Source organism: Carassius auratus, chromosome 43, assembly GCF_003368295.1.
Source record: "Carassius auratus strain Wakin chromosome 43, ASM336829v1, whole genome shotgun sequence".
NCBI classification, from domain to species: Eukaryota; Metazoa; Chordata; class Actinopteri; order Cypriniformes; family Cyprinidae; genus Carassius; species Carassius auratus.
Window position 1 is genome coordinate 3,919,997 of NC_039285.1, and position 26,804 is coordinate 3,946,800.

The 26,804-nt window shown below is 41.7% G+C and overlaps 1 protein-coding gene across 3 annotated transcripts in view; it reads right to left on the bottom strand.

The window, feature by feature from the left end:
- The window catches only part of LOC113061477 (zinc finger protein 423-like), a 144,853-nt gene that overhangs the window by 51,721 nt on the left and 66,328 nt on the right, over positions 1-26,804 (bottom strand). For 2 of the 3 annotated variants that reach the window (XM_026230614.1, XM_026230612.1), the window contains 3 exons: positions 19,884-23,311; positions 19,111-19,195; positions 11,725-11,745 (listed from right to left, as the gene is read on the bottom strand). In XM_026230614.1, the coding sequence (XP_026086399.1) occupies positions 11,725-11,745; positions 19,111-19,195; positions 19,884-23,311 (3,534 nt within the window). The remainder of the gene's footprint in view (positions 1-11,724; positions 11,746-19,110; positions 19,196-19,883; positions 23,312-26,804) is intronic. The other variant, XM_026230613.1, reaches the window with a different exon arrangement.

Genomic DNA, 26,804 nt, shown 5'->3' on the forward strand with positions numbered 1-26,804 from the left:
GTAGCGGCAAGGTGATGCCACAGCAAGCTCCACATGACATGCACTAACGGCCGTCTACGACAGCGCAGTCGGTGGCCTGAGAGAACAGCAGACAGTAATGACCCTCCTTTCTTTCCTTTTTCAGACACACACAAACCTACAATTACAACATCAATGTGTGGCAAAGATAAAAAAGAACCCAAAACATCATTACAATTTAAGTCTCCAGACTCTTCAGAGAGCAGAGAGAAAAGTAGAGGAGGTGAAAGAGACATAAGAAGAGAAATGAGAGAGAAAAGAGAGACTTAATGAGAGGGAAAAAATCTACAACAACAAATCCTCTGATTCCAAGCTAGCATTTTCAGACAACTTCAGCTCAATACTCAAATCAGGTCATTTCAGTCTTAGTCTGGTTTACTTTTTAGATTATTCTGGCCAATATCCATACATCTGCATGACAACAAAATGACTACAGTTCTTGTTTATCTCAAATAGATTAAACGACAATAACAGATCAAATGTATTATATACGTATTTATTACCTCTTTATCTCAAATAGATTAAACGACAATAACAGATCAAATATATTATATATTTATTAGTGCTGGGCAATGATTAATCGCGATTGACTGCATCCAAAATAAAAGTTTTTTTTTCCATAGTATATGTGTGTGTACTGTGTATATTTATTAAGCATATATACAAACACATACATACAGTATATATTTTGAAAATATTTACATGTATTTACATGTATATTTTATATTCATATAATTGATATTATATATAAATATATAAAAATGTTTTTTTTACTTAAATATATACATGCATTTGTGTGTATTTATATATACATAATAAATATGCACAGTACACACACATTTACTATGTAATCAAAAACTTATTTTGGATGCAATTAATCATTGCCCCACACTAATATTTTAAAACTAAGAGCAGAAATCAAACAAAACATTGTGATATTTCCTCAAAACCCCCCAAAACCACCTGCACATGCATTTAAACCTCTGTTTAATGGCTTAACTGACTTTTAATTCACAACACTAAAATATGTGTTCACTATTTACACTTTAGGCTACAAGCTAAGTCTCACAGAAGACAAACAAGTCTCAGAAAGAAGCGCACATGGACAGGCGCCTTTAGGAGAGGCCAATGTCTCATTATTAATGTGCATTTGAAGTGTGCGTGTCTTTGACAGTATATAAGTGTGTATCATTGCGGCATGTGTGTGTTGGGGAATCTAGGCCCTGTTAAAGCCTTCCTCGGGACTGCTCAGCTGGTGAAGGGAGCTGGGGCCCCCCCGCCCCAGATTGGCACAGGGGTCTGTAGCTCTAAGAAGTCAAATTACCTCTGAGCCCGACTCATCAGCTCCTCACACACCCACACGCCACACACTCATTAATGGCACACTCACCAGAATATTATCACAGACAGGACTTAGAAACACACACGCAAACGGCACCAAAGTAACACTGGCGCTGCAAGCCATGGACATAAAACTCTCGGAGCAACTATCCACGCTTCGCTACACACTCGCATGCATACACAACACGCAAACACACCAAGGGACGCGTGCAAATATCTTCAAATAAACGTAACACATTCTCTTACATACACACACATACACACACAGGGGCATTCTTGCGGGTCTCTAATGAAGCCCCAGTTGTGACGGCATGGAGGCGTCTGAGGCTCCGGCGGGATAATTATGCCGCTCCCTCGCAGCTGAGTTTGGCAGATGTAGGGGAGGGGTGCGAGCGGCGCCGAGCATGGAATAACGAGCGCGGGGGAGCGGAGGTGGGATTCGGCACGGACCCCGCCATCCGCCATTAGCAGCTTGGCACCGTCACAAATGAGTGTTTTTCACCAGAGCACCGGGAAGGGCTGCGAAATTCCAACAAATTCTAAACTCGCTTGTGGTCGCAACACCCAGAGATGGCGAGAGAGAGATAGAGAGAGAGAGAGAGAAACACAAACAAAAGCAGGGTGAAAACAGAGAAAGGTGGGAAGGGGGTGGGGGGGGCTTCAAGCCACCATGACCGGATTTGTCACCTCTCTCAGTGTAGGGCGCACAGAGCATGGCACCATGGGAAATTACCAAATCAGAATGCATTGATTTTCTTCAGGGAGGAGGCAAAAACATTCCTGAAAAACTGACATGGTTGAGAATTAAAGAAGGAGATTGTATCAGACCTTGGTATTATTGAGTGCAGAGAGTGGTAGACTTTTGCTTTCTGAGGATGCTGAATAAAAGCGCTCTGTTGTATGCCTCGGGTACGCAGGGACCACATACATGTCAGGTTGACTATTACATCCTCTCTCTCTCGTACCTCTTCGACTTCCATTTGTCTCTCTGTCCTCTTGTACTGTAATTACCATAGTGTCGCCAAGGTAGGACCGTGAGCTTCACTCCAAAGAATAACTTAAAGTAATTGTATAACTGTGTGTGCGACAGAGCTATCATAAGTGTGAAGAGGTCCCACAGCAGTGGACGGGAAATAATCTTCAAATGTTGTGAATTCTGCCAGCTTCCTCTCCCACACATACCAAGCCCTGAATGGTCCTTTTCCCTGGTTTGGTCAGCTGAGTCATCCACCACAGGGAGGTTAACCTTGCAGGCCGGTGTCACAGGAAACCAAGCCGCAGCGATCACTGCCTTGACTGTGACTTCACCCCGCATCTGACGTTATGCTGCGCCTGCTACAGCTGTAGCATTTAACACTCACCATTTGTGTCGCTAGCTAAAAACAGCTGTCTTTATTTCACAGCTCTTCTGGAAGACACAAACTCTGTTTCAGAACCTAGTGAGCTGCCGCACTGCCTAACTTTCCAAGATAACAACCTAACCATCATAGAACCTCAAGCAGGCACGGAACCTGTTCCTGCATTTCTACAGAGCTGTAGAACATACTACATGTTCTATTTAACACAAACTATCAAATCTAAATTATTTAGTTGAACAGTATAGACAATACGAAAAAAAAAAAAAGAAACGATTTTGAACACTCTACCATTGGCATCAACATACAGTATTCCACACAAATAAAGTTTCTCCAAGAGATTTCCAACAACTTTCAATAAAGTTTCAATAAAGTGTGAGAGGTACCAGACAACAAAGTACATACACACACATCATTTTCAGTACTTAGTGAAATCTACAGTAAGTAGGCCTATTTAAAAGTCAATGTATCTATTGGCTCATCTGTCATCTTGGGTTCATTTTTTCCACTAAGCTTATTGGAATTCATTATGGTATTGCATCCACTGGAGTTCAAGGGTTCAAATTGCCTTAGAATTAAGCCATAAAATATATCTTAAGATGCATAGCGTTTTCATGTTAACAGTCTTCAGTTGGGAATGTGCCTTACTAGGTTTAAAAACAGACCCAATTGTTTTTGTCACTCGTTCATTCATTCTACTCAGTCCGCCTTCGTCTCTCTGATGGTAAATGATCAATTTCAAGGTGACCCTGGCTGAATTACGGCGAGTGTTTTGTGCGTGCGGCTGCAGCCTGGACCCAGTAATTAACACCAGCGCCTAATGAAGTCCAGCTGCTCACCGCGCAGACTGAGAGGCTGCCAAAAACCAGGAGAGCCCCTGTCAGCCAGCCTCATCCTCCTCGCTTGCTCTCACTCACTTCCGAAGGTCAACCTCCCTCATCAGCACCCGGTCAGTTCATCTCTCTCTCTCTTTCTACCTCCCTCTGTATCTATTCCTCCTGCAACATCTCTGTACCGAGTATGGAGGGAAAAGCACTGATCATGCATTCCTCTCATCTCATCCCATGTTCCCTGCCAAATTTCCCCCATTTGCCCTCTGTCCCACGGATCCCTCCCCATTTCACCAGTCCATCGCATCCCTCGATCTTTATACCCAATAATCTTCTTCTCCCCTTACTCATTCTCTTAATCTCTTCATTACAACTGAAATTTCAAGGTGAAATATTTGAATATGGTGGTGATGCTGAATATCCAGTGAGGTAACAGCATGATAAAACTGAGCCAGTTCCTTCTACATCTCAAACTAGATTTAAACTGTTTAAACACACACACACACACAGCAGTTTCCAACAGGACATTTCCAGTTTTTTTTTTAAAGCTCAACAGGAGAAAAGCACAAGTCTAAACTAGGTATGGACAATATTAAAATTATTCATTCTTTATGATATGGTTGACAATGCCAAATAGCTAATTTAGACAAAAAATACTGTGCAGTATAAAACAAAACCAAATAAAACACTCAACTAACCTACAAGTGAATTCATCTTGAGATTTGTTACAATCAACAAGATTACAATCAACTATTAAATTAACTATTCGACTGTTTTTCATGATTAACTAGATTACCTTTAAGTAAATGTTAAATTATGGCAAATGCCATCTAAAAGTAAAATATTAGAAATAAATCTAAAATAAAATGTAATAATAAATAAATATATTATTTAATTTAATATAACACGTCGTACATTATGTACAATAAAATATACATATATACATAATAGGATATTTTAAACATTTTACAATATGTTCATGTATGTTTTATGTAATATGAATTGTGTAATGTAAATCTATACTTTTAAATCTCTAATATATGATATGATAATAATTATAAACCCCAAGTTTAAACTCTTAAAAGGTAATAGAACAACTTTCCTTATATGCATCAATGATTTGATGTCACAGTCTGTATTCCAAACAAACTTGGAAAAGTTCTAAGTTTAAAACTTATGAACAATTTACCACTAGTAATGAAATGAATGCTCTAAACAAACCAGATGAACTCAAAAGTGAGAAACAAACACAGAAAGCCTCTGAACACAGAGTCATACACACAACAAAACAAGGAGACAGACAAACAGCAGAGGCATGTTAGAGGCATACCCACAGGGTAAAAGTGAAGATTTATAGTGAATCCTAAAAGAAACCTAACAGGGGAAAGGCCTTTTAGATCTACCGTGTACCATGACTTCTTGTTTTTTATCTACAAGTCACACCTCTGAATTCCCTTCTGGATTCTTCCTTCCTGCCTTCCATCTCCTCTCCCACTCGGACTCTTATTCCGGATCAAAGCCAGGAATCCTGTCATACAGGCACCTCTCACCATTCCTCAGAGAGCCGCCTTGAAGAGTCCGACCCCAGGTGGCCCCTTCTCCCACACATGGGCTCGAGTGCACGCATCCACTCTGAGGGGCCTCCACCCGTCTCTCTGGGACCACCGCCCCCATCCTTCCATCGAGAGCGTGCCTTCCCCTGATTTCTGCGCATCTCACATAGAGCACTGATGAGCTGTGACATCCGCTTATTCCTACCTCCCCCCCCCACACACACAGTATATACTCACACACTGAGCTGATGTGCAGAGGCAAGATCACACAAGACAGCAGATGTTAATTATCAGGTAGTATTTAGGGGACTTTATTTGCGGAGTTTACCTGGCACTGTTATATCACCTGCACAGCTCTGCTTTTCTGACGTCAATTAGGGTTCTTACAAAAGTTACTGTATACCTTGCCCCCACCACTCTTAAAAATGAGAACTCTGCATTTTTAAATGATTTACTCACCCTCCTGTTGTTCAAAACCAGCTTTACTTTCTTTTTCTTGCAACTCTTTTCCATGCAATTACTATGAATGGGAACTCCAGGCTTCAAAAAGGCAGCAAAAGCATCATTAAAACAGTCTAAATGACCACACACCATATTTAATGTCTTTGGAGCCATATGATAAGCTTTTTAAGAGGGAAAGACACAAATTTAAGTTTAGAACCAAAAAAGACAGTATCATTGACTGTATCAAGGGATTCATTGAATGATTTATTAATAAACTGGACATTAGTAGTTCCCTTATGAATTCTCATGAAGGAAATCTAACAATAATGAAATATATCCATTCTGTTTCGAACACTAAAGTTACCATAAGTCTTCAAAAGACTTCAGAACATTTCTGTCCTTTTTGAAACTTTAAAGATTCAGTCCATTAATTGTAATTGCATGGAAAAGAACATCCGGAACATTATTAAAGGGAGGGTGAAATGCTCGTTTTCACTCAATATCCTGTTAATCTTGAGTACCTATAGAGTAGTACTGCATCCTTCATAACTCCAAAAAGTCTTTATTTTTATTATATTTATAAGAGAAAGATAGTCTGTACCGTCTGTACCTAGAGGCGTGACGTGTGGGCAGAGCTAAAGAATCACGAGCGCGAGTAAGCTTTTGCGTTGAGAGCGTTTGGAAGCTGTGACACAGATCCAGAGGCTGAAATTTAACAAGAGCAGCATCAGCAAAGGCGTCTCTATGTGGTATGTACTGAAACGGTATATATTTGCTTAGCGGTTTTGGAAAATGACTAAGTTCCACTTTATGTCGTCTTTTTTTTTTTTTTTTAAGCTGTACATGTGGAAAGTGCAGTTTGATGACAACAACTCCTTCAAACGTACAACTTAATTTTTGAAACTTTGTCCATGTTTAGCATGGGAATCCAACTCTTTAACAGTGTAAAAAACTCAGTATGCTTGAAATAGCATTTCACCCCCCCTTTAAAAAGGGAAAAAAGAATATGTAAAGTCATGTGCAAGTAAGTCCTCTTCGTCAGCTACGACAGATGCCACTGTCACTCGAGAAAATAAATTCAGAATACTTAACGAATTAAGTGAGGAGCAAATTGCGGCTGGCCCCCTTTCATTATGCACAGATAGGCAGGCAGCTTGTTTGTCTTTTTAACAATTACCGCACGGCACAGAAAAGGGAGGGTTGGGAGGCTGACGAGCTCCTGATATCGCCGCTTCTTCCCCTCCACGGCAGCTGGCTGAGACACACCTGGACGGATCTGGGATGGCGGGAAGGGAGATGGGGAAAACGGGGCAGCTGCACCTCTACCAGATTTACCTGAGAAAGATGTACGCACATGCTGCTAACATACCAGCAGGTCAAAGACTCATCAGATCTAGCGCTTCCTGTGTCAGAGATCATGACATATCTGTAAACCTGATCAACTTAAGAAACGTTCCTCCGCAGTCTTTTTTCTTAGCGCACCTGCAACCCCTACCCCTGCGATTACGCCACGTCGCACGCAAGTGTACCTCATTTTCCATTCTGTTCCCACACCTTTTGGAGGAGGCTCCCCCTGAGCAGTTCTCTTATAGATCTCCAAACAGCTTGTAATTACCTTTAATAAACAGCATAAGAAGCAAATCAAGCGCAAACGTGGCAAAATGAGCTCTCAGGGGGATCAGACATCACTCAGCCTTGCAAACAAACATTTCGGCAAAACACTGCTGCCTCACTCCCTTTTCAACATGACATTCTCTGTGGGGGCTATTCGAAGGAGGGAGAAAGGAAGAGAGAGAGAGACGGTAAATTAATGAAATAGGTGGTGTTTGGTCAATGTCATGGAGAAATGTAAGGGTCATGTGCCACCACAGCCTGTTTGAGCTTGAATGTCAAGTCATACACAGATCTCCATACAGCACAATCAAAAAGCATGACATATAAGTATCATACGGGTTATTTGCCTTGTCTTTAAATTAACATAACGCTATAAATTACATACTATAAATTAATCATAACGTTGTTGAATGTACACAAAACACAAATAAATTATAATTTTGAGTGATTTATGGTAAATGTATTTAGAAAAAAATGCATAGAAAATTATAACATAAGCTAAACTGTATATTGGTTATCAGTGCATGTTTGTTTGTGTGTGTGTGTATACTGTATATATATATATATTGCATATCTCTAATAATTTCATTCTTCTCTGCAGCAAGTATACATTAAATTGATAAAAAATACAGTAAAGACATTTATAATACAAAAGATATCTATTTTCTATTCATTCTATTCTATTCAACTGTTTTCAATAAATTTATAAAAGTCTTCAGCACCAAATCAGCTTATTTGAACGATTTGTATTTATTTTTTATTCTGAAGATTGGATTAATGGCTGTTAAAATAAATCACATTTAACATTAATAATTATTTTGGATTTTAATAATGTTTAAAAATTTAGCTGTTAAAATAAAAGCAGCTTTGGTGAGTATAAAATTCTTTTAAAAACATTTTTTCAAAATCTTACCCACCCCACACTCTTAAACATAAGTGTATACCGGTTATGCAATGATTTGCTCAGTAAGTAAAACATGATTTACAGTCAGATGGCTGCCGCCAACAGGGTCATCAGGACCCTGATTAGAAGCTTACCAAACTAATACATAAAACATAAAATGCTGATTTTATATGATTTTAATAAGTGAGAGGAATGAAACCACAGACTGATATCATAAAACTAGTACAAGCTATGCCATAAATCAATTACCAGGGGCAACTATTTAGTTAAGCAGTCATTACACAAAAATATTTGAGTGCAGAATGACCAATCAAAATCATGTATTCAGGACACCTGAGAAGAAAAACTTAAACATATGCAGATGTGCAGGTGTTTAACTGTGCCCGTGTGTTGCATTGATTTGGTCCAGCTCCACTCCCTCAATCTTTCTCTTTCCCTCTCTATTCACCTCTAGCAGCGCACCCTCCATCATCCCCCTCAAACGTTGCCCGGCTCCTATGAGGTTCCGGCTGGCTAACTCCAGGTGGTCTATGATGTGCATGAGGGGCTGTCATCTGTTCCCAAGCTCACGTACTTGCCACATGGGCTGCAGTAGAGAACGCCACACCATTAACAAGCCATAAAAACCAACCCAACCCTTTTAAAACATCAGAACACTGAGGAATAACTACTCTCACCAAAGCCACTCAACCTAACATCGGCTCAGCGCGCACAATAGAGACATCAGGGGCTGGATAACAGGGAGTGACATGCAATGTGAAGGAATGATGGTTTCTTTTGCTCTCATGACTACAGAATGGAGGGGGCTGGAGTATGGCTACACACACACACACACAGTGTGGCCCTAGGCTAGACACTGGCTTGCCCGTGTACAGGCACCCAGTGAAGTGAACCCTCATCCACATTATCTACATCCATTGACTCCTAAAGCTTCTTGTGTGCTGCCTCATTAAGTCTGCACTGACACAGAGAGACCGCGCCAGGTCTCCTTTAGTAGCCAGCCTCCGTGCATGTGTGTGTATTTGTGTAAGTGTGTGTCTGTCTCTAAAGCATGAGCTGGGCATCAGCTCCAGCAAAATAAAAAGCCTGCACTGCTCTGTGGCATCACTTTCTGTTAAAAAAAAAAAAAGCACTGGTCAACTTTATCACAACGAGACAACAATCAATCCCACGATCCTTCACTCCGCACTAGGGATGCTCATATTGACCGTTTAACCGTTAACCGAAAGTAAACATTTTGACCGATTAATACTATCAGTTAAATGGTTTAAAACGTTTTTTTAAGGTTCTTTTTTTTTTTTTTGCTGCATGGTTTAAAAATAAAATAGCCTACTATATAGCTTATATTTATTAACTCACGGAGCGCGTCGGCACCCGAGCAAGGGAAGCAAAATGAAGCGAGCGAAAAGAAGCACTGTGTGGGATCATTTTAACAGAAAGGGCGACAATGTTACCTGTAAATTATGCGGCGCTGTATTAAAATACAGCAGTAGCACAAGTACGATTTACGAAGCAAACACCCACGCGCTTCGAGTGATGAAGGGCAACAAACACTGCCCTCCATGTTATCAGGGAGAAGATGCGATGCACGGCGATCTGAGGAGATAACGCACTGATTATCCAGAAGCAGAGGTTGACATCTATATGAGAGATGATCCTCCTCCTCTGGATATTAATCCTCTTGACTGGTGGAAAGCAAATGAAAGGCGCTTCCCGAAGCTGGCACTAGCGAGTGTATTCCCGGTACAACTGTCCCATCGGAGAGGGTGTTTTCGGCCGTGGGTCTAACTGTCAAAAGGCTGCGCTCCAGACTGACCCCACATCACATTGATATGTTGCTTTTTTTAAATAAAAATTAGACAAGGAGTTGAGGTAGGGCTGCTATTTTTATTTAACGATAAATCTTAGGCTAACGAAAAAAATTCCCGGTTTTTGAAAGCTTCATTCAAACGGATTCAGTGTTTTCTTTTTGTCACCTTAATTTGTTAATTATTTAAGTTTAAAAAATATATTTAGTGTAGGCCTATTGTGTTTTTTTATTTGTAAATTTTTTATTCTATTTTTCTCACTGTCAGAAATGCTGCAGGTGCGTGGACATTTTAACTGAAACCGGTTCTGTATGCTGCTGCTGTTTGCACGTTAAAATAAACCCTTTTATATATAAAAAAAATGTTTGTATTTTTTTAAAGGGTCACAGATACGCGTCAATTTTATTTGTATTTAATGCCAATTCAATATTATAATCTTATCAGTTAACGGTTAATAATCGATTAACGAGCGGCGGTTGTCGGTCAGGAAAATTAATCGAAATGAGCATCCCTACTCCGCACTAAAGAAATAATCTGACTTGTGTGACTGCTTGGTTACATCAAAACAGATTTTCGACAAATAATAGCTGTGATGTGACAAGAAAAAGATTCAAATATGGAAAAGCGCACCCACAGTTGAGACAAGAAGACTATTATGACATCACAGAGAACACCCTGGGGTCAAAGGCAAGCATCTATGTGGCGTTGCCTTGACAACACATGTGCGACTCCCGCTTCAGGCTTTAGAATCACTGGGATGAATAACTAAGAATCAGTGGTGACATTAGCGATACTCTCTGGAGAGCAGCCTCTTCAGGTGTATGTGCGTTCATGCCCTTGGCCCAGCCCCATGCACAAATAACCACTATGACAATGTGTGTGTGTGTGCGGTGGTGTTGTAAACTGGCAGAGGGAATGTGGTATGGAAATCAAACTGACATCATAATATAAGTAAGGTCACGCTCCTTTTGACACGACATTCTATATTCATATTTAAATCATATCTCATGAACTGTATATTCCGAATTAAATGCATTTTAAATTCCAATTCAGTTTCTGTATTTAAAATAGCAAACAACAAACAAGACGCAGAATTGCATTTTAAATTTGAATGTATAGAAGAATTAAAAATAAACAATTGAAATTCTAAGAAATGTACTCGAACACATTTTACTGAAGCTAGAAAAACTCTTTAAAAGTTGTGAAAATCTTTTGACAGCTTTGAAGTATTGACAGAGAGACGGTTTCAAAATGCTTTATTTACTCTAACAAAGCTCCAAAAATATTTTGTTCCAAGTTCACTGAATATGCTACAACCGCCCACATTTATACTGAAACAACAACTACTCTGTGTTAACAAGGAGGAAGTTAGGATAGATAGTAGGATAGAAAGGCCACTATTATTCCATAGTATAAACTAAACCAGCATAACAAGAAAATACTATTACTCCAAAACGAACAACAAAAGCGAGATGTTAGGAAAATCTAAACACATTATTATTGTAATCCTATCACAACGTAATTCAGGATTTGCAAAGACTGTTGTGGAAGGATGAGGGCTCCTGAGTAAAAGCCATTTCTCATTTCACATGCTGCAAAAACGGTCTGTTTAATTCTGAGGGTTAAAGAGAGCATGGAAAATGAGCATGAAAACTAAATTATGGGGACCTGAGGGAAAATAAACGAATGAAAAATGAAAAAAGTATGGCATGACCCCTTTATGTGACCAATCATGCACTGTTCTGTACTTTAGCCCCGGTCCTTCTACTCAAGCAGTGAGAGATGTATGTGTGCTTGAGGGGGGTCATTCATTCAGGTAATCTAGCTAAGAATGGAGAGAGATAAGGGGGAACAAACCTTGCAGCTGGCCGGGCTCTCCTGGGCCGTCCGACAGGCAGGGAGGGTGGAAAGAGAAGGCAGGGTGACAGTTAGTCAGCAGCTCTATGATCACATGAGGGTTAGATGGTGGAGGTGGGGTCAGACATGGGGCTCATGGCTCACTCATGATGACCGTATGGAGGGAGACTGGGCTGCCATGGTTTTGCATGTCTTAAATTGTCAAAATACAGTAGAACTAGAAAAATAAGCATTGTTATGGTGTGAGTTCCTTCTAAAATGATACTTTTGTCATCATTTACTCACCCTCTTGTCATTCCAAATAAATAATAAGAACAACTTTTTAAATGAAGCCAAAATTTGATAAACTATTTCCTTTCGCAATCATTTCGCAAAACAAGCTTCCAGTGGTTTGTCATAAACAAATTAACAAACTTAAAGGGATAGTTCACCCAACTCACCCTTCGTGTCCAAACCTATATAACTTTAATTTATCGGCAGAATGCAAAATAATATTTTTTATAATGTTGCAACTGTTTTTGACCAAAGGCACATGGGTCTAAAACAACACTGGACCCCATATACTCACCTTCATGTCGTTCCCAACCTGTATACATTTCTATCTTGTGCTGAAGATAATCTGTTGGGATTCAGATTTTGTACCAAGAGACTTTTTTGTAGGTATTGTTGTGTTACATGTGTGTACAGATTTTTGTACATGTACGTGAAACATAGCTCGAGGCGCACTTTGTTGAAAGTGTATAGGTGGCGCTATCGAGCCATTTTGCCACACCCAGTGGAATATTGGCCTTCAGATGTGTTTAGGCCATGACTTATCACACATGTGAAGTTTGGGGAAGATCGGACATTTTATGCCTGAGTGATAACATCTTTTATTCCCATGGCGAGACATCGAACTTCGTCATGGCGCCATGGACACGCCTTTTAACGAAAACCCAAGATCTTCACAACTTAACATCGCACAGACCTTTAGATTAGACTGACCACAATAAAGACATTGATGTCATAAAATTTCTCGGAGTAGTTTGTTGCAGTGTAAAATATGTCATATTTTGAAAAACGTTGATAACCAAACAATTTCGGTTCCCATTGACTTTTATTGCATTTTTTTGTCCATACAATGGAAGTCAATGGGACACCGAAACCATTCAGTTACCAATATTCTTCAATATATCTTCTTTTTTGTTCCAGTTTTGAGTGGACTATCCCTTTAACAACTTTGTATATGATGTACAAGAGTGTGTCCTCTATCGTTCAATCCTGAACATTTATTTCACAGATCACAGCCGTGCAATACAAGAGACCCTGGAAAAGTGAACCGGAGAGAGAAAAAAGCAATTCAGCTGAGACGAGTGAGGGAGAATCAGCATTGGACGGAGGGGGGTGAAGAGGCTGACTACAGCTCAATCCACTAACAAAGGCAGATGAAAGGGAGGTTAAACACAATATGCTAATTGAAATGTGTTGGCTGATTAAGGGCGATTGAGAGGAGAGTGGACGTGCTGTGAGTTCTGTACGCCGGTGATTAGTGCAACATTAGTGTCTGCATGCTATTCCTTGCGACGTGCCCAAATGGACGGATGGAGATCGAGGTGGGGGTGGATGGAGAGGTGAAATGAGTAAAGCCTCCTTCTGTTCGCCTCTCCTACTGTTCCTATACACTCACCCAACATGAAAAGCAAAGAAAAACACAGAAAACTTGTCAAGCCCCAAGGACTGCACTGAGGCCTGGAAAACAAACCTGCCTATGTGCGTCTAGCCTGCCTAGCAAAACACAAACATTATAAAACATCACAACTTATCACAAGGAGTGTCAAGAACATGTCAAGGTGGAAGTATGGGATACTAGGCAGAGTTCCTCGCTTTATTGTTTGAGAGGCCTTGTGTTTTGTGTCTGCTTGTTTGTTACTCAAGCTTATTTTCCCCTCTCTTGTCTTGCTTATCTGTCAGTCTGTCTGTATTTTTATTACTATTATTTTCCGGTGCTCAATCTTTTGTGTGTGAAGGTCTCTCAGGAGCACAGGGGATTTTTTTTTCTGCAGGCTTTATTGTTTTCGGCTGCTCAGCTGTAGACCCACGGGGTGCCCCCTGCAGGTGTGATAGTGTGTATGTACGTATACGTGTGTGTGTGTGTGTGTGATTTCTAGCATTTGCTCTCAAGAGTGCGCACTTGCGTCGACTCTCCCCCGCCAACAGGGCGCGCCGCTGCGTAGAGGTGATCATCAAGGGGTGCTGTGCTAAATGAAGACTAAAATTAAAAGCAGTGCACTGAGATGCCTGTGACTACGCTGGCACATCCCCGTGAGGGTGGCCTGACAGTGGGACACGACATCTTTTTGCCCCCAAACGAACAGCCTTGCTCAGAGGGGTTCTGTTATATTAATATGAATATAAAGTCACTGAGCTGGATCGAGCTCCCCTTCTAATTTTCATCTGAATCCCTGTCATTTCAGGAACAAATCAAAATGCTGTCTTTTATGTGCTTGTAGTTCCAAAGAGTAATTTTAAATCTTTTTTTCTTTAATAGACAGAAGCTATAGAGTGTGACAGGAACTTTTATGATGCACTCCTGAATTATCATGCATGCAAACTGCTGTATTCTGACCCTTAACAGAGTGAAATAAAGGGATAGTTCAACCAACAATGAAGATTCTGTCATCATTTACAAAGTATTGTATTTATTTGTGGTAAATAGAACCTAACACATGACTTATTTTTATTATAAGAGAAAAGTTCACACAACTAAACGCCACAACACACCAGAATTCTCAGCTCTACTCCTTGCGTCCAGTCAGCCTGTGTCATGGCTAAGACAGGTCTTGGTGTGGGGCAGTGAATATGTGTAGTGCAGTGTCTGAGAGGTTTTACACCAGCTCTCACTAGCTCTGTGCTTCTGGATGGGGTGTACAAATATTACCGTTATGGACCTTTCACATTTCCGGGTTTCACAAGTCGTCAGAGTTGGGTAAACTTCTATAGCAGTGAATGGGAGACTACCACAAATATATTTTTATGCATTCCCATTTGCTCAAATAGCAAAGGAAAAACTCAGTGACATGACTTTCAGTGAAATGTACTTTCACTCCCATAGATGCTGTATTAGAAACACCCTTGCATTAGCATTATCTAGTTTTTGCAAAGGTATGCAAAGTTAATATAATACAAAGTATAGTGTTATAAATGCAAAAAGTGAAAATGCAAAAAACATTATGTACGACACTGATGACCACTGAAACGCATGATCACAGTCTTGTGAAAAGGGACCATTGCCAGGAATCTGTTTCTCTGGTAAGAGTCCATCTCTACTGTATTTCCCACAAACAGCCCTGTAGTGTGACAAATTAAATCACAGCCATTTAATACAATCTGCCAATTAATATGAGATTATAAAAAACTGCATGTATAATAAATATTAAAAAAAGGTATTAGATGGCAACTACTCATGTTGTGTAAATAGATTCATTTTTCATATATATCTGAATCACAGTGTGCACTAAAAAGTCTATTTCAGAAAATATCATTTATTTTAAGAATCAAAAAAATAAAAAATAACACAACTGTCAAATTCCAGCAGACCAATGGGATCAGATCACTTTGCAGGCTGACTTTGACTTTGCAGTGTCAAGCCAATGAGAGAAGATCCTGAGTAGAAGCTGAACAGACGTTACTGCAACATGAAACTAATGATAATGCAGTATAAAAACCACACAGTAAATAAAAGTCTGCATGACCTGGTGCAGTCTGGAGCCGTCGGTTGTTTGATGAAATCAGGGCAACGTTAATGAAATTCATTTTTCTCGTACACACGGATTGCCGCCTCCGTGCTAAGGAAAATCGTTACGCGGTCTCTCCGCACAGAGACAAACGTCTACATTAAATAATCACACGGCTTCAATCAACAGGCAGGGAAAAATAAACCCACATTCCTCCAGGCTCACCGCCTCCTGGAGAACCGAGCGCTGATCGCATTCGCCTGCCTCACCAGTCGGATTAATTAAAACACTAGGCTTTTTCCACCCCTCCCATCTCAGTGTAATCAAGCTCTTTTGCAGCAAGCCGCAACAGCCTGAAATCTTTATTGATTCCCTTACCTATGCTCAATGCAGGTTACACGCAAATGCAGGCAGCAAAGATTTGAAACGACACCAATAAAATCTAAACCTAAATTACAGATCAAGTCACAAAACCTCAAGGTGCCCTAACCACCTGAAGCATGCCTTAGGAAGACTTCAGGTGTGTAAAACGAATGTTAAAGGCGTGTGTGGGATTTTTTATTTTTTAATTTGTGAGAGGAAAGTCCCTTGTGATTGGTGCAGGTTGCTCTGGGACTGCTGGAGGAGCAAAGTGACGATACAGAAATGACACAGGCAGTGTGCTTACACAGTGGTGGGGCGCTCACAGGAAGGACGCAAGAGAAAAGAGGAGAGGAACAGAAGGGAGCAGATGTTGCAAATTTGAGGAGGCAAACTGATTGAGATGAGGTGTCATCTCAGCCTACTGGTGACTGTTAAGAGTGAGAGAGGGGAGGGGGATGGAGCTGGAAATAGTGAGAGGAAGGGGGGGACTAGGTGAGGTATGATCACACCTTGGCAAAAAGGTAGGATGACTGAAACGGGGAACCGTGTTTCTGTGTATGCACAAGCAGGGAGGGTGACTGTCTGGTCAATGCGTCTGTCTGTGTATGCAATCTCTTATCAGAAGTGTCAATCATATATAAGACCAGGTATGTCTGGGTAGGAATGCACAGGGACTTCCACTCATCAACTACATTTACATCTTCAACATATATGCAATGACCACACTCATAGCTGCTTTTGGGAGAGATGCACACATGAGTATGTATGGTGAAAGCACTGATGAAACACGGGAGGCGGAGAGATCAAATTTGAGTGATTTCCACAGTTTCCACAGCTGCAGAAGTGTGGCAAAAAGCACAAAGCTAAATTGTTCTATTTAACACGGCAGGAGAAGAGCATGTAGCCTACTAAATACTCACTCAGTAAGCTCAAGTCAAATAATCGGCAACAATTAAATATATGTACGTCACAGTGAAACTACACTGAATCCATTTGCTGTCAAAATTCAGCTATTTCAGTAATTGTTTGTTATTGACATGACAAATCAAAAAGTACACCTAATATAAATGAGGCTGTCTAAAACATGACTAATTCCTACATTTCTGCATACAATTATTATAAGAAAGGACAATTTTTGATTTAACATGAATTATCGTAAATTTAATTGCTTGAAAGTAAGATATTTAAGGGTAAGGTATTTTTATAAATGCATTTGTTCATAAATAAAATGAACTGATTCCATCTACACTGTTCTGGAAAATGAAAAAGGGCTTTCAAAATCTGACCAGCACATATGACTGTGATTAAAGTATGCGGCTGGTTGTGGTTGTCAGTCTATATACAGCCAAATAAAAACTATTACTATTACTATTATCCTTGGTGACTCCAAATGTTTTACAAGTGAACACGGAGCTAAGGTAAGTATCCCTTTAGTATACTATTTATCTTTATTATTATTTTGGTAAAAATTAATAAAAAAAAAAAACCTTGCACTGTGCATGCTTGCAAATTCCAGCGTAAAAGGCAGGCTAAATTATCAGAGTCTTATAATAGCCTCACTAGTCATATATCAAAGCTGACAGATAGTATAGCTATTTAATGATTGCTTCGAAATCTCAAAAAGAAAGAGTAAGACAGAATGCAAAAGCGCTAAAACTAGAACTCCTTTGTGATCTCACTTTAATTTTCTGGTTCCTAACGCAAAGTCTGATAAAGGTTAATACACGACTCCGTTTTCATTATTCAAACAAGTCATCAATCTTTGAAGAAGGGTGGAAAAATAATAAAATATCAACGGCACTTAAAATAATCTGCCTCAATTCCATAATTAATCTCCTCCAGCTTTTCTGACAATTATGATGTTAATTAACCCAAAATTCCCTTCATGGCGATGGGAAGAGACATACGATTCGCCTTACCGTCTCATGCGCAGCCTTTATCTCTAGCATTAGTATCTTCAGAAAGGAAAAGAGAGAGAGGATGGAGGGATGAATGGAGAGAGCACTCAGCATGGTCCAAATTGGATTGTGTTGGTTTGAGATTGGGCAGGCTGGATGCAGTTAGATTGAAATTGAATGGTGAAGGGTCAGGTGTGATGGGAAAGAGGGATGGGAGAGAGATAGGTCGATGGATAGAAACAGGGTGGGAGGTTAAAGTCAGGGCGGTTAATATGGGAATAATTGGGTGCTAAGCACTTCCGTGCTCATTATATGAAGGAGAAAATGAACATGGAACAAAGGGCCCTTGAATTAAACTCAAAATTCCTCCCACCTATAAGGACAAACAAAAAGAAAAGAGTAGATTGCGAATGCACACACAAGTCTATGTGGTTAGGCACAATGGCCTTTCTAAAGACAAATGCAGCATGCTCACTAGGACTCTTAAGAATATATCAGGCGGCTCTGCTCTAGTATTGGCTGTCAGGACTGGAGAAGGCTGGGAAGTTGCTGAGGCTCAGAGCATTGCGCCGTTTGTTCTGTGAAATTACTCACAGGCCCAGCTCGTTAATCTACACTACAGTGTGCTGCAACAGCAATTATTACTTAAAGAATAACAACACCAAGGGAGGAGGCATATAAAACAACTACAGAGAAACTGTTCGGTTAAGCTCATATACTGCAGCCAAGGCCACTAGCCAAAGAAACAAGAAACATAGGAAGGAAAATATCATCCACCAGGAGCCAATCAATAAAAAATCCCACCCTGCACTCTAAGGCATGTTAGCGTTTGAGGAAACACATTTGAAAGATTCTGATAACATAATTAGATAAGCCATAGAGCCCTTATAGTCCACCTAACCTAAAACAATTAGAATTCCTACACTGGTAGATTACACCCCCTCCATGTTCACATGTAGTTACTCTATTCTAAAAAATATCTGCAACAAAGTGCAAAATGCGTGTAATTGTCCACGACAGGCTACAGAAATGAAATGAAGGGGAATAAAAGAACCTAATTGTTTGTTGGCCTTTGCTGAAGGAGCGAGACCTGCAGTCCTGGTCTCGGCTGCATGGTGAAGAGTTAACAGAGCAATCAGACCTGCAGCCGAGGCCTCAGCTGCGTAGTCAAGTGTTAAACAATGGAACAGCTGTTGAGAGCAATGTCTGCACTTCCAGAAATAGAGCTGTTCATTTCACCTGTCTGTCTCACACCTGTGTGCAGGGAGTGAGAGAGAGTGCTGGGGCAAGACTAAGGCAGCAAATAAGGGTAGGAAAGCAGGAGGAGCAACTGGCAAGCAGCCAAACATACGCACAAGTAAATACACACATACACACGCGCACTAGCAAAGGAAACTATGGGGTCGACTTACCGATCATATGATTGGCAACATGGATCTGGATCTCTCGTTCAGTCTCAAAGGTCATTTGGCATTTGATGCACTGATACGTCTTCTTCTACAAGGAAAGATACAGTGTTGGAATTCACATTGAACAGGCTTTTTTAAATTTTCCACACACTCAAATACAACAGACCTATTCTATGCTGCAAAGTGAGGGGAAAAGGCAGAGATTCTACTATCTGTTACATTGAGCTGAGACAAAAGCACAGGTAAAGATTGAGCATCCCTGGAAGTTCACTGTCAATATCAAGTGAAGCGAACAGGCTGTACAATAGCCCAGCAGGATGAAGCTGCTGAACCCTCTGGGGCCAGTAGTAATGTAGCCATGAATTCACACATTTCTCTTTGACTCCGAATACTTTGGGAACACAGGGAACTTATACACTAAAAATACTGCCAGAAAATGGTTGCTGGCAATGCCTCCCCTTTTCAAAAGAAATTGCATAAAATTCTTCTTTGAACTGTCAAAAGAAAAGAGATAATAGGAAAAGAAACACAAAAAGAGAAAAGGTAGAGAAAGAACACGAATCTGAGAACTAGAAGAAAACCTCAAACGACCTAAAAAAATACCCTAAGCAAATATAAAAACATTTTGTGATATAACAATTCTGTTAAATGGCCCAATGCTTATTGACATTGGCTAAGAGTCATCTTTGCTCTTCTGTTAACACATTGAACTATCAAGTACATTTTAATACCCTTTCAGAAAAAAGAACATACAAGTAAGAGGCTTTGACACTTACTTTAGGGACAGGGGAAGCATCTGTAAGTTTCTTAGCTCCACTGGTCTCAGGGCTCATCTCGGGATGATCCACCTGAACATGGCTTTCCAGGTCTTCCAGGGTCTCAAATTTAACAGCACACTCTGGGCAGCGCAGTCCAGTGCCCTTCTCCCCAGCCTCTTGTGGGGTGACAACAACAGTTGGGGACTGGCCGTTTGTACCCCGACTCATGCAGCCAGCACAAAGACCATAAGGCAGGCCGTTCACATCTATCTTGACCAGTTCTTGCTTATTCTTGAAATCTTTGAGACACAGGGCACATTTATACAGTTTGTGGGCCTGCAGCTGGCCATTGGGAGATGATGAGGCTGATCCTCCTCCTCCACCACTGACCCCAGAAGACGAGAGCTTCTGCATGTGAAAAGTTCCATGGATCTTTAGTTCGAGTGTTGAGGTGACAGTTTGCATGCAAACTACACAGCGGAAGCCTGTGAGGGAGTTCCTCAGATCAGGGTGCATCTGGCAGTGCTCTATAAAGTCTTCCTCACTCTGCAGGGGCATCTTACAGATACGGCAGGTGCCTGTGTCCAGGCTCTTGCTGTGGGTGACCTTGTGCTCAGTAAGAGTAAGAAGTGAAGGGAAGCGTTCACCACAGATGGGACACATGTAGTGTTTTGCTGGGCCACGGTGCGTCTGGGCATGCTCCCTCAAGCCGTTCTCAGAAAAGAAGGTCCGTGAGCAAACATTGCACTTGTGGTTACCCTTGATGAAGTCAGCCTTCTTTTTTCTTGAGCATGCATCATCCTCACCAGGCCTGATATTATGGTCTCGAAGGCGATGATTTTGAAGCAGAGACTCCATGGTGTAGGCCGCACCACAGATGTCACAGGCATACATTGGCTCTGAGGCATCAAGCTCCTCTTCACCACCGCTAGCTTCATGACTGTTCAAGGTTTCCTGATTTCCTCCTTTTAACAGCATGTTCTGCAAATCTGCTTGCTCAGCAGCTGCAGTGGATCCTGCAGTAGAACGCTTAGAGCTTTGAGTCACCCCATTGGGAGTACCATTTTGGCTTCCTCCATTTCCATTGCCATTCCCTCCATCAAAAATGCAGTGCTTCTCTCTGAGATGTCTTTCCAAGAGCGCAATGGCGTGGAAGGCCTTCCCACAGAGCCGGCAGTTATACTTTTTACTGTGAGTAGTGATGTGACACTGGAGCTCTACTTCTGTACCAAAGGTCTCCCCACAGAATATGCATTTGCGTGCTTTTCCGGTGGCCCCAGTGCTGGCAGGGTGACCCAAATGACTGTGCTTCACATGTAACTGCAGGTCACTTTCTTTGCGGAAGTCCCAAGCACAGGCCGTACAGCGATACATTTTCTTCTCATTGCTGTGCTTGACGGCCAGATGGACTTGTATAGACACCTTCGAATCAAAGACTTCCTGACACAGTGTGCAGTGGTACAGCACAAAGGTATGCATGTCTAGCAAGTGCTTTTGCAGATCATCTACAGAAGAGAACTGTTTGTCGCAGCTCTCGCATACGTACTGGGTGGAAGTAGTGGTGTAGTGAATGGTCAAGTGCTGAAGCAGTGCTTCTTGGGAATCAAAGTCCTCTTTGTTGCACTGTGGGCAAGACTGTCTCCTCAGTAGCAGTTCCAGGTGGGACTTGAGATGGGCTTGGAAGCCCTCAAAGCTGGTGAATCGAAGGTCACACTGATTACAGGGATAGTCTCCATTAGCAACTGCTGGAGTGCTGTCACCAGTTACCCTATGGCGTTTAGGGGAGGATATCTCCACGTCAGATGAGGCTGGGCTCAAGTCTGCTACTTTGACTTTGCGCTTGTTGTTGGCGAGTGGGATGTTCTTGTGATTCTCCTTAATGTGTTTAGTGAGTTTGAGGAGGGAACCGAAGATGGGAGAGTTGGTGCAGTAAGGACAAGAATACACTTCCATGAAGGACTGCGAGGACTGCAAGACTGGGGACTCCATCTTGGTCACACCTCCCCCACTGCTGCAATGGGTCTGTTGGATGTGCTCTGTGAGTGAGGACTCTGTAAGGAAACCCATGGAGCACTGGTTGCAGAAGAAAGCATGGTTGCCCTCCAAAGTGGTGGATCCAGCAACACCACCACCAGATAAGCAGTGAGAAACACGAATGTGCTCTTGCAGGCTGTTGATGTCTGCAAACATGTCAGGACAGTAGTTGCAATGAAAGGCAGAAACGTTACTGAACTGAAGAAGGGGGAAGTTTGACGCAGAGCTTCCACTGGATCTATGTGCTTTGCGCACATGCTCATTAAGGTTATAGAGAGTAGGCAGGGTTTCCAGACAAAACTGGCAAGTGTGGCTCTGCTGAGGTTTATCTGCATGGATAGTCTTCAGATGAATCTCCAGGACAGCCAAGCTGTTGAAATCTCTCTTGGAGCAATATGGACAGCTGTAGGTTACTTTGCCTGACCAGCTTCCATCGTCATGATCAGAAGAAGGTGCAAGCTTTCGTCTACTCTGTCCATGCTTAAGGGTGGAGTCTGGGGTCGATCCTCTCTCCAGGGAGGCACTGGAATCAGGGGTAGCGCTGCTCATTGATGCCACGCTTCCCAAGACTGGATCAGGACTGGCACTGTGGTTGCTAGAGTCTGGCTGCCGGTGGCTGTCAAGATGGCAATAGACATCCTCTACAGATGGGAACTGCTCAGCACACATGGGACACTTGTGTTTCTTGTTGGCATGCGTTCTATCAATATGGGTGAGTAGAGTGCCTTCATCGCTAAAGATTTCAGGGCAGTGGATGCACTGAAGCTCTGCACGGTCTGAGAGCTGGGGATGCTGTGTCAGCACATGTTTCTCAAGTTCATCTGTCTGACTGAATGTCTCCTCACAGTAATCACACATGTAAAGGTCCTGATCCTGGTCAGCTACATCACTGTTAGATCCATCACGCTTACCCTGGTCTTTCTTTGCCAGGTGTTCCTTGTTCTTCCGATGAGCTTGCATGTGGCTTTGGAGAGAGGAGGTGGAAGAGAAGCCACGCTTGCAAATGCTGCACTTGAATGGTTTGCTGGAACTATGTGTCTTGAGGTGGATCTTGAGATGATCGCTGCGAGAAAATGCTGCCTCGCACTCCTGGCAGCTGTATTTCTTGTCACCGGTGTGCAGCTTGACATGACGATCACGGCTACGCTTGTGTTTGAACAAACGACTGCAGAAGGTGCATTTGAAGGGCAGCTTGTCACTGTGGATCTGCTCATGGCGCTTCAGGTAGCTGAGGCGACTAAAGGATTTGTCGCAGAACTGGCAGGGATAAGGCAGGCCAGAGCCCCCTTCTTCCTCCCCTGTGCCCATGCCCATATCGCAGCAGCCATCCCCTAGCATCTGTGAAGGCGATGCCACGTCTTTGCTAGAGGGAGAGGACGCAACCCAGGAGAACCCCGGGTCATCATCACCATCTGCAATGCAAAACACAGACAGAATTAAAATGTTAAAGAGGTAGAGAAAATATCAAAATAGAAGCAAGAACTAAAGACAACAAACCCCAAAGGAGTAGAGAAATAAGGACAAAGATGTATTTTTGTATCCTCTTATCCTCCCTCAGCAAACAAGCTCATGCCTATATCCCTCAGATTTGGATTTGCTTTATCATATTTTCCATTATGGTCACCAGATTGAAAAGCTTCTCAAAACTGATAAGAGCATATTCAGAAAGGAAAGCCCCTTTACTGGACAATGCAAACAAAATCATAGCACTGGATTATTTATGTTTTTTTCATTGTTTGTGCAAATACATGGCCAGTCTAGATTAATGCAGGCATACATTATACAAAGATATACAAAGCGGGTTGCTCTTAATTCTGTCCTGCTTTGTGTAATCTGATGGGGCCTGACACAGTCCACACGTCATCTATTTAGCATCTCAACCAGCAGACTCCGAAGGAAAGCAAGGGAGAGAGCTCATGACTTATTGAGCAGGGATGCTGCAAGCACAAAGTCCCACTGCGGCTCAGACAAACACAGAATTTTCTATCAGTGCACTGTTTGTTTGCTTTATTTTCTCTAAGTTGTATGTTCACTTTTAATGCAATGAAAGAAGCCTCTGGTTTAACAGATCCAGAAAAAAATTTATGTTTACAGAGGATAACACTCCACATACCCTAAAAGCTCAATTCGCACTCACAAGCAAAATTTAACAATGGCCTCCTATGCTCAGTATTCTAATTAGAAATGAAAACCCACTGAAACAGTCACAATCTATGACCTAATGCAATGGAAAAACGGGGGGAAAAAAGAACAAAGAAAGTGCATAACCTCAGCGTGTATTGTATAAACTAATAACTCCACATGGCAGTTGTAGGATTTTACTTCCGCCCACTACTCTCCCATTACACAAAGGTGAGCACAGCAGAATTTGTAGAAAATAAATTCAAGTGATGAATTGATCCACTTTAAAATGTAGGTACTGTGCTGAACAAATAAATCTCCAGGGGGGTTTGTGGGTAGAAATTTGTAAAACAATGAATTATGAATTTAGCTATAATCGAGAAATGAATTCAGAGCTGGAGTAACAAAAAGGTTAAAAATAGAGATATCAGTAAAGGAGTAAAATAAGAGAAGGAGGTGTGACATTAAGAAAGATGTCATTCTATCAAATGGGAGCCTTTTCCAGGTTAAGGTCAATTTTGTAAGATTCAGATTTACAATTTAAGTATTTCATAAATTAAGTTGTGGCAATTCGAGGTAAATTAATATATTTAATATATGTTGGATTTACTTCCCCTACTGTTGAAAAAAATAAAAGGAAAAAGTAATAAAAAAAAAGGCATTTAGATTTTTTTGACTTTTGAAAAGTTCATGTCTTAAAAGGATGATAATGCCATAAGAGGTTTTTTGGTTCATGCCATTTTTAATACATAACAAAGATAAATAGGTTGTCTTAATATATCAAATAAAAAAGGTAGAAAAGAACTTGTATTTGTGCCCATATGTACCCTCTTCTGTACCCCTTTCATTTTTTTCAGTCTCTCTCACTTTCTCAGATTACATTTAGCGTAAGACATCCCACCCCACCTCTCACATACCTCCTCTGTCTCTTTACCCTCCCTCCTTCAAGTACAGTGCCCTCCCCCTGTTCTGTTCTCATGCTTTTGTGTCCATGCCAGGATAAGAGCCATCCCAACACAACCTAAAACCCTTGCAACACGGGAGAGAAAGTGTTGCAGAGGCCCAATGAAAAGGCCCAGATGAAAAGCCCATAAGGGACTTAACCGTGGTGAATTCTTTGGCTGCACAATGAGACCGTGGCCCCTGACAGGCCATTCTCTGATCCAGCCACTGTGGAGGTGAGAGGGGGCGGGTATGGTGGTGATGGTGGGGGTGCCGACTAACAGGTAGGCCCTTTCTGCTGAGACACAGACATGTACCACAGTGCAAGAGATACAAAGAAACACTTGCTTGAGTTCAGAGCCAGAAAAAAGGAGGGAAAAAAAGAGGCAGAGTACAGGAAAAGAATGGAGCCCAAAAGAAAAAAAAAACCTCCTGGCACATGTGGTCATTCTGGCGAATTATAAATCTATTAATGCTAATGCAATCCCTCTGACTGCGACAGAATGTGAGAAATCACTTTTGAGAAAGAGGGAGATTATAGTCATTAAATAGCTTTAATCCTCAGAAGTGTGGCTGTCGGAAAATGGAAGATCACATGGCTTTTAGGGGGCTTTTGTCATCTGTCCACCGGGGGACTTGGCAAGAGCACTAAACAGGGTAAGAAATTTCAATGAAAAGTTAAATTAGAAAAGAAACAGAAAGAAAAAAAGTGAGGGGGGAGAGAGAGAGAAAAGAACTGGCGACTGGAATGAGTGCGAAAACATGGGGCAACCTTCCACACTCCCATTCTTTCCACATTTTTAAGGCATGACTGACCTTCCCTTTCATTTCAGATTTTCTTCCTTTCTGACAGTTTGTTTCTCACTTGTTCCTCATTCCATCCTGAACTTTCTTTCAAGTTGTGACTCATTACCAAATTAACAAGCTGCTCTGGTGGTTGCCCCTGGCGCTGGCCTTCTCCTTGCCAGCCTGTCCCATGTGGAGGGGTGGAGCACAGAATGGAAGGGTGTATCGGGGGTGGATAGAATGGGTAGACAGGACTGGCAGAAGGACACATTCTGATGTCCAGGGATGGGCCTGCCACCCTGCCTCGAACAGGGCCTGGTAATTGGAACCATGATAACAGAAACACAGGGTGATGGTGGCAGCCACCCCAGCAACTAATCTGCAGATAATTCTAGGAGGTTCAAGAGCATACCCCAACACCCACCCACCCTGCACAGACCCTCATGCCTCCACTGGACAGGGCTGGGCTGAACCACATTGGGCAAGTTAATGGGGTAGCCAAAGCACTGGCATGCCAGGCCGGAAGCGTGGTGGAAGACGTTAATGAAGATGTGCTCGGTCTGATGTCTGTCCTCTTTCCTCTTTATCAGACACAAGGACAGAGAGAATAAGGGGGGGGGGGGGGAGACAGACAGAGAAGGGGGAAAAAAGAGATCCCCTCTCTATCTCTCCCAACACCAGATCTGTGGATTTTACGAATGCCCCTACCAACACGTGCCAAACGTCAGAGCCAAAACAGGCTAGTGTGTTCATTAGCACTTGGAGGCATATACAACAGGCCTACACTTATGACATACAGCACTGCTGTTCCCCTCTTGGAACAATACACCATCCAAAAACAATACAGCAGTTCCACAATAATTAACACACTGAAATTGATGCTGCATGGGAGATGAGGTTAAATATACCCACTTCTACAACAACTGCACCAACACTTAACCAGCTTCACATTCATTCCAACATATTCTATTCAAACTTGACAAATGAAGGCAAACGTTCTGGTTTTGGCCTGATTAATCTCATCATCCATCTAGGTTAGATGCCACTACGAACATC